Below are 9,271 nucleotides of genomic sequence, written 5' to 3' on the forward strand. Positions count from 1 at the left end.
GGGGGGGGGGGGGGGGCCATACTTTCCTTTGCAATCTGTCTTTCATTTTGAAATTTTGTACATTTTATCTCCTTTTTACAGCTTTTGTTATATTCTTTATAGTTTTCAAATGATGAAGGTGATCCTTCATTTTTATATTTTTGGAATGCCCTTTTCTTGTACCTATGGCTTTTTTTACATTAGCTGTGAGCCACATAAGTTTAAGAGGCTAAAATTTAAACCTATTACCCATTGGAATATATTTTTCAGTGTGCTTTTGTAGAACAGACTTGACACATTCCTATTTCTGTTCTGTGTTCTTTGAGGACAATATTGTCTCCCAGTCCGAGTAACAGAGAGCTCCCCTTAAAAATGCAAAATGTGCGCTCTTAAAATTAAATGTTTATATCTTTCCTGTTTTTGCTTCCTGCTTACAACTTACATTAAATAAAATCATATTATGATCACTACTACCCAGATCCTTTTATATGCACATTTGTTAAAGGCTCTGTATTGTTATAAAGAACTAGGTCCAGCAGAGTATCATTTCTAGTTGGGGCTTATATAAACTGTACTATGGTTTTAAATCATATATAAATTATACATTATCTTGTAATAAATTCACAAATATCCTCCCTTTTTCTGTTCCTGTAGTGCAATGTCAGGGTAGTTGAAATCTTCCATGATTAAAATACTTCCACTATTTGTACTTTTTCCATCTGTGCTAGAAGTTGATTTTCCATTTCTTCCCTAGCACTGGGGGGCCTATAGCAGACTCCAATAATCAATTGTGTGTTATTCAACCCCACATTCAACTCCACCCATAATGCCTCAACCTCATCGCTTGTTCCATCCACAATTTCTTCTTTCACATTCACTTTTAGATCACTTCTCACATACAGACAGACACCACCATTTCATTTGATTCTGTCTTTACGAAAGATAGTATACCCAGGAATATTGACAGTCCAGTCATGCGAAGAACAAAGTCAGGATGCAGCAATTCCAACGAAGTCATAACCCTTTTCACACATTAAGGCTACCAACTCCCCTATTTTGTTTGCTAGACTTCTAGCATTGGTGAACAGTCTCTTTAAACCATTGCTGCTTTTACCATCATTGTTTGCCAAATCCTTTTGTTGTTCCGTACAACTAGTACTGCACAATCCAATGTTTGGTTGTTTGTAACATGAGAAGCTCCTTACAAATATGCATAACCCCCCCCCCCCCACTGTCTGACCCCTGACTAACCTTTCTGCCACCTTATTTAACTTTCCCACCCCACTCTGTCCTAGTTTAGATATCCCTCCACCATCACCATTCCCCTAGCACAGCAGACCTCCTTTCTTTTAGGTGCAAACCATCTCTGGCATACAGGTTGTACCCCAATGAAAAGTCAGCCCAGTGCTCCATGAACCCAAACCCTTCCCTTTTGCATCAGGACGTAAGCCATGGGTTTTAGCTGTCTAAGCTCCCTCCTGTGTTGCGCATGGCACAGGCAATATTCCAGAGAATATAGCCTTGGAGGTACTTTTCTTCAACTTGAAACCTAGTTCCCTAAACTGATTTTTAAGGATCCTCCATTTTCCATTTATATTGTCATTTGTTCCAACATGGACCAAGACGGCTGGGTCCTGTCCAGCCCCTCCCAGTAATTTGTTGATCCACCATATGCCAAACCCTGGCACCAAGGAGACAGAAAACCAATCAGTTGAAGGGATCCGGGCGACAAACTATTCTATTCGTCCTCCTGATCATATAATCCCCTATAACTACCAATTGTCTTTTCTTTCCTGCGTTTCCCTCCCCGCCACTACTAGATGTGATGCTTCTCCGGCTGTTAGGGGTAGCAGTAACATGTAGAGTTGCCACCTGCACACCTTCACATAACTTTGTATACATGTTGGGGTGCTCAAACCCTACCACTCCCTCTAGTTACATTAACCCAACTCCCTACATGTTCATCCTGATTACCTCTTCACCCCCCACATCTAAGCCATTAACTGGCTGCTCAGTGAGCAGGAGACCCCTCTCAAGGTGATCCAGTGATTTCAGTGTTGCAATGCGCTTCTCCAGCTCTGCAATACGAGATACCAGAAAGGTGACTTGCTCACATCTGTTACAGCAGTTTTCACCTAGGAGCTAGTGCTCCATTTGTGAATACATGTGGCAGACTGTGCACTGAACTAAACCTTCCACTTTGCTACCACTCATTTTCCCAGTTACAATGTTTGATTGTTGACAAGGAGTTATAAAAGTTTACTTACAGTTTGTGGTTATTATAAGGATTTAACTCATTTTGTTTTCAAAACTCCTGTTTTTTCCAACTCCACTTGATTAAAAAGCCACTTGTTTCACTAGCCAAACAGCTAACAGTTTTTTCCCTAACTTTTCTACACACCAATATGTTATCTCTCAATAAAATGTTTTGTCTGAGATTTCGAGATAGAGAAGGGATCTTACAGTGCGGAATAGCTCCTAAATCCCAAGGGCGAACCATAGCCACTTCTAACCTGGTATTTGAGTATATAGAGGTGTTCTTAAGTCCAGTCCACCACATGCCTTGTAATACATGCCAAGTTGTATAGACATACATTAGGGAAATTAACCCCGCCTGCCGAGACAGGTAAGTATAATTTGCTCAGCGCAGCTCTAGCCCATCTACCACTCAATAAAAAGTGGGAAAATGCTCTATTAAATGAAATAACATCCTCATGCTTCAAGATTAGGGGTATGGATTGCATGGGATAAAGCAACTTAGAAAAAGACATCATCTTTATGAGATGACATCGGCAGATTTGCCCAATGTTTAAATTCACCAAAAATTTTGGAAAACAAAAGCAGGTAATTTAGGCTATAAATAGAGGGAGGTAATCTTTCTATCTGTATGCCCAAATAACTAATACTGTGCTGTGCTATGTGGAAGTTTGTAGAGGGGGCCCAGGACCCTGAATTCAGTGGATTCAAAGAAAGAATTTCGCTTTTATGGAAATTCACTTTCAACCCTGAGAAGGAGCCAAAAGAAATCAAAAGTGATTGTATTACCAATATATCCAGGGACAGATTATCGGAGAACAATAGGATGTCATTGGCAAAAAATGCTGAATTCACTTTGTGTTCACAAAACTAATGCCTTGGAAATCATTAGAGCTTTCCATATTTCTGACCAACGGTTCTAATACTAGATTGAATATCAGAGGTGACAGCAAACACCCCTGCCTTGTGCCTACGTAAAAATTTATGGGTGCTGACAAATATCCAGGAGCGGACACTCTGGCTATAGGGTTTTGATACATGGCTGAAAGAAAATCCAAAAATGGTCCCCCAAAATCCATACAGTGCAGTACAGTGCAAAAGCCAAGCAATTTTAACATCATCATGCCTTTTCGGCATCTATAGAGATAATGGCTGGGTCCAGCTTTGGATGAACTTTACATATGTTTGAACGTTACATAGGTTTTAAACAGCTGATCTGCCCTTAACAAATCTGACCAGAGTTTCAAGAATAAGAGAGGGAAGAAAAGTTGCTATTCTGTCCGCCAAAATCTTGGATAGTACCATAGCGTCAATTTATAAGTGATATAGGGCGATAAGATTCTGGAAGACTCGAGTCTTTCCCTTTCTTCAACAATACTTTGATATGTGCTTCCTTCCCAGATGGATAATAGCATCCTTGATCCCACATAGTTCCATAAAGTGCACAAAGATCCTCAGAAATCTCATCCTTCATCATTTTAAAAAATTCTCCCATATATACGTCTGAGCCAGGGGCTTTATCATTGGCAAAGCATGATATGGTAGTAGATATCTCTATGGGAGATATTGGGGTATTGAGTACAGATATCATGAGATAATTGAGGGAGACTAACATTCCCCAAGAACTTATCAACAGACGCCAAGACGTCGGGGGGCCTGCAATTTTGATCAACTTTCCTACTGATCAGGCACAATAGGAAGCAGACCTAGGGTGCTCACTGAACCCTGAAGAATAGGGCAAGATAAAGCTGGCAGAGGCAAAATGTTCCCCCAATATTCTAGAAAATGAAAATTGCAAAAAATCTGTTCAGATGGTTCCTGCTTGTATTGCAAAATTTGTCCCAGAGGCCTCCTCTCCTTGTTTTCGTGGATGCTGAGGTGAGGGTACAGTGAGTGTATAGTGTAAATTGGTTTTCATTGTCTTTATTGCAGCAAGACAAATGAGAGAAGGAGCTTGGAAAAAGCCTTCTTTTAACTTTGTGAAAGAAGTAAATAGAGTTATTGATACAATGGTACAGGAAAGGATGACTGCTATACTACAAGACTCCCTTTTTTCAGAGTATGGTCTCCCTGGTTAATAAATCAAAGTTCCCCAGATTTTGATTTTTGAAGTTAGTTATTTTTTGGGTATTCCCCCCAGCTACAGGACCAAGGGGCTAACATCCATTGCCTCCCTATGACACGTCCGTCCTGTTTTCCCTTCACGGTTTCCTTTTTATTGTGTCTCTCTGTCCTCTGTCTTGTCTTTCTTTAACCTTTTGTCTGCCCCAGCCGAGTTATCTCATGTGAAATAAGCAGTGCAAATAAGCCCCAGCAAGGTTTACTCTTATTGCTGTTAATGCTTTGATCATTCCATCCTGCCAGAGGATCAAGCAGTCAGCTGACTGCCCTCGGTATGGAAACTATAGTCTCATACTGCCCCCTAGTGACAAGTAGACATAAATACACATTACAGCAGTGGCCTTTTACGCAATATTCTCCCTGGATACATTGTTTCAGGACAATGAAAAAAGTTAAAAAAAATCAACAACTTGCTACACTGCCTACCCTTCTTCCTACTACCTCCTACTTCTCCCTACAGCATCTCTGAGGCCTAATCTTTGAGAAACTAGATATATGTGTGCCAAATGAAATGTGTCGCTGTGTGTACAACTGTGTACAAATTCTAAAAGATGCTTTCCCCATTTTGTTATAATACACTAACAGGTGATCGTGGAATAATTAGTAGCAAGAAAACATCACATATAAAAAAATTTGCTAAAATAAATTGGCCTAGAGCACTTGCAAGCCACTAAAATGACGGTTAAAAGCGTTCCCTTTTCTTTCTTGCCCTATGAAGACATGTCCACATGCAGCATTGTTACTGACCCTATAATCGGTTTGGTATTTGGTTATTCTATTAGCTTGATTTATATATTGCAATACTCACTTGGTTTCAGGAATGAGTCAGATTTTTGGTAACAGTTGTTTTTCATTCCGACAGGAATTTATGTTTTATGTAACTTGAACTCAATTACTTGGTTTAAACTCCCGTTTTGTATCCATGTTTTATTATCTGTTGTACTTTGCCCTCTACTTCTTATTTCTAATACTGTCTGTATACTTTGTTATATGAAAATCCCTAAAAACCTAAATAAAGATTACCAAACAAATCTGAACCGGAAAAAAAGAAAGAAAAGGCATAAAGTAAAATTGCTTTTAAATGAAATTGATTATAGAGGTATTTAGAGATTTTTGAAGTCATGATGACGTGACGTTCTGTCTTTTAACCTACCTAGCAGTAATCCCGAGTGTGACTCGGGGTAGCCTTTACATTCAAAAAAATGTAACTTTAAGAGCTCCCCTTACCTTTACCCCGGCGATCGGATGGTCTTGCTGTGAAGCCGGTCCGTCGGGGGGCGTGGCCGGGCGGGAAATTTAAAAGCAGAATACCGAGTTAATCTGCTTTTAAATACCACCCGGGTCCCGGCCACGCCGCTGCTCGCATCAGCAGCGAGATGCGAAGCACAATGCAGGACTTCTGCATTGTGCTTCACATCTCACTGCAGATGCGAGCAGCAATAGCAGATTCCGGGGACGGTCACCCCCCAGAATCCGCTATTGCTGCTTGCATCTGCAGTGCGATGTGAAGCACAATGCAGAAGTCCTGCATTGTGCTTTGCATCTCCCTGGAGATGCAGAGCAGCAGCAGCGTCTGTGTGAGACAGACGGGAAATCCACACTCACGAGTCATCTTCCGGGTGATGTGAGTGGTGATGTATTGGGGGGTGTGTCTGGGTGGGAAATTTAAAAGCAGATTACAATGTAATCTGCTTTTAAATGGTTTTTACAGTGCAAAAACACCACACAACATGAATTTAAAAAAAAAAGTATATTTTTAATTTTATATTTTATTTTAAGATTACATTGTTGTCTAATATTCCATTATTTTTTTAAATTATTTATAATTATGTATTATATTATAATATAATAAATAAATATAATTACCATACCCGGGAGTTAATCCTAAGGTTTACAGGCCCACAATATAAACAAAAATATGCAAAAAAAAATAGGATTAGGAAATTGGAAAAGCAAAACATGTTGAGTATTTAATTCAAGGACAAAACTTCTGTTTGAAAATTTGTTTTTGTCTTGTTTGATGGATAGAAAATCAGTGGATATGTTATTAAAAAAATATTTGTGAAAACGTGTTGACTTATTTTAAATATGTTGATGTAAGAGATGAATATGCTGAGAAAATCGCTACATGTATTATTTCAATACTACAAAGGTTCTTTACCACCTGTGTGATTTGACTAGCCAGATCAATTAGAGAGTGGAGAATTGTTCTCAGCAAGTTCATGCCACAAAAGACTGGCCAAATCACTAATTACTGTGAAGACACTCAACTCGAATGCCAGTTATGGTAAATGGATCTACTGAGAGTGAAACCTATTTGTTTACTGCCACTACAGGAGAATGAATATTAATCAGAAGTCTGTTTAGGAGAAAAGCAAAAAGGTCTGTTTACATTCTACAGTGGTAATTATAACATGTTGAAGAGTGGCAAAAACTGGTTAAAAAAAAAAAAAAAAAAAAAAGGTTGCCTTAGTCCTAAAAACCATTGGATGTTGCAGTGTGAATCCAGGCTCTAGTGGTTTGTTTAGATTTATTAGAGATTTCTGTAATTGAGCCTAGACTCCCCATAGCTGGAAAGTTATCCTACCTTCACAGCACTGTAAGCTAACCTTGGTCTGTATTTATGGGAATAAATTAAGTACATACCCACATAAACCACATACCTACACAATATAGTACAGGGTCCTACAAAAAAGGAAACTATTTTTCCTATTTAGCACAATAATTAATGAAACAGAGAATCAGTTGTCCATCATTCCTTTGACAGAAATTGTTATTACCTGAGCTTCTGGAGTTCTTCCAGCCTGTCCAGAAAACATCCGCTCAAACCTGAAAATAAATTAACATCTAAATTATATAAAAAATACTTCATTGCAGGGGTGCCAACCTATGGCCCACAGAGCTGCAGAATTTGGCCCTCTCCTCATAACTGCTCGTTGTCTTGCAGGGGACGGGGGGCTGGCACAACAATAGCGGTGCCCCGTCCCCGTAAGACAACAACCATTACAAAGATGACACACATAGTTCACAGCTTTCCCCTCGGACAGCTGAAGGGGCAGAGAGAAGGCAGTGAGGCTTCTGTAACACCGCCTTCATCCCTGCCCCTTCAGCTGTAAGCAGAAAAAGCCATGGACTTAGAAAGCGAGGTAGGCGAGTTAAAGAAGCGTCACTGCGTTCCTTGCTGTCCCCTTCAGCCGTCAGCAGAGAAAAAGTTGAGACATGTTACTGTGCCTCACTGACCTGTCCCCATATAGAAACAGACCTCCGACCCTTTGTCCAATCACAGGATGGCATTATATGTCCAAAGCTTCTTCCAGGGTAGGGCCGAGATGACAGTTGAGATGGCACATATTTTCAATACTACAAAGGTTCTTTACCACCTGTGTGATTTGACTAGTCAGATCAATTAGAGAGTGGAGAATTGTTCTCAGCAAGTTCATGCCACAAAAGACTGGCCAAATCACTAATTACTGTGAAGACACTTAACTCAAATGACAGTTATGTTAGATAGATCTACTTAGAGTGAAACCTATTTGTTTACTGCCACTACAGGAGAATGAATATTAATCAGAAGTCTGTTTAGGAGAAAAGCAAAAAGGCCTGTTTACATTTTACAGTGGTAATTATAACATGTTGAAGAGTGGCAAAAACTGGTAAAAAAAAAATAAATAAATAAAAAAAAAGGTTGCCTTAGTCCTAAAACCATTGGATGTTGCAGTGAGAATCCAGGCTCTAGTGGTTTGATATTAGACCAACCCCCTCCCCCATCAAGCCTCCGTCCTGTACACGAGCAAACAGAGAAGCCACATTCGTATCTAGGAGTTGTCCGTATCTTGGATTTTCCTAACTCAGGCACTACCTGTAGATTCAAAAAAAATAACAAAGTTACTAAATAAAAAATGACATTACAAGTTTCAATTTGCCTAAAATTTTGTGCAGTTCTTACCAAATAATGTTATTACAAACATTGATCATGATATAAAAAAAAACTGTATTCATTTACCATTACACACATTTATTAACAAACTGTAATTAACACTTTTAAAATATAATAACATTTAGTAAACTTACGATAAATAGTCCTGTTTTCATTTAAATCACTAATCTCCCTCTTATCTATTTTAAGTTTAAAAATCCATAGGCTGTAGCTATTTCAAAACATGAATAAACTCCTTTAATTTATACCAGGTACCACATCCCAAAAAAAACATATTAGAAAGAGCCAAATTTCTATATAGATAAAGGGATTTCCAGGGGACATAAAGTGGGATTTTTCAAGTACTTATATAATAGAATAATCTAAAAACATTTTAGTTGGTAGCCAACATCACTATGGGCTGAGGAAGAAACAAATCCAGGCTAAGCATCACAACAAACAATAACTGGGTTTATGTAGCGGAGTATTTAAAAAACCAATAGGTACTCCGCAAACAGCCATCCTTGTTAGAGTGTTTATGATGAATGGGATGACAGTGTCTTGATGACAACAAATCCAGGCTAAGCACCACAACAAACAATAACTGGGTTTATGTAGAGGAGTATTTAAAAAACCAATAAGTACTCAGCAATCAGCCATCCTTGTTAGAGTGTTTATAATGAATGTAATTTGTATTTCCAGTTTGGTTCAGGTTGTCCTATAAGTGGGACCGGTTGAGACTGCAAAAGCTGGGGATTTCTTTCCCCCTCCTCTTGCAGTTTCCAGCTGCGCGCTGAGCTCTCTCAGCTTCAACGGCGCAGCTGAGCTAGAGATGCATGTGGCAATGGAGCACATATGTTTGCTTTCCATTGCCGTATGGAATCATTTTCACATTCGCCCCAAGAGTAGATTGTAAGCTCTTCGGGGCAGGGTCCTCTCCTCCTGTATCACTGTCTGTATTAGTCTGTCATTTGCAATCCCTATTTAATGTACAGCGCT

General features: G+C 39.2%; 1 protein-coding gene across 5 annotated transcripts in view; it reads right to left on the reverse strand.

The window, feature by feature from the left end:
* The window catches only part of LOC140337418 (target of Myb1 membrane trafficking protein-like), a 128,809-nt gene that overhangs the window by 59,871 nt on the left and 59,667 nt on the right, over positions 1 to 9,271 (reverse strand). For all 5 annotated transcript variants that reach the window (XR_011922038.1, XR_011922037.1, XM_072421171.1 and 2 more), the window contains one exon: positions 7,137 to 7,185. Coding sequence is in view for 3 of the 5 variants with exons in the window: in XM_072421171.1 (XP_072277272.1) it covers positions 7,137 to 7,185 (49 nt within the window). In the remaining 2 variants the exon portion in view is untranslated. The remainder of the gene's footprint in view (positions 1 to 7,136; positions 7,186 to 9,271) is intronic.

This window comes from Pyxicephalus adspersus, chromosome 8 (genome assembly GCF_032062135.1).
Source record: "Pyxicephalus adspersus chromosome 8, UCB_Pads_2.0, whole genome shotgun sequence".
NCBI lineage: Eukaryota > Metazoa > Chordata > Amphibia > Anura > Pyxicephalidae > Pyxicephalus > Pyxicephalus adspersus.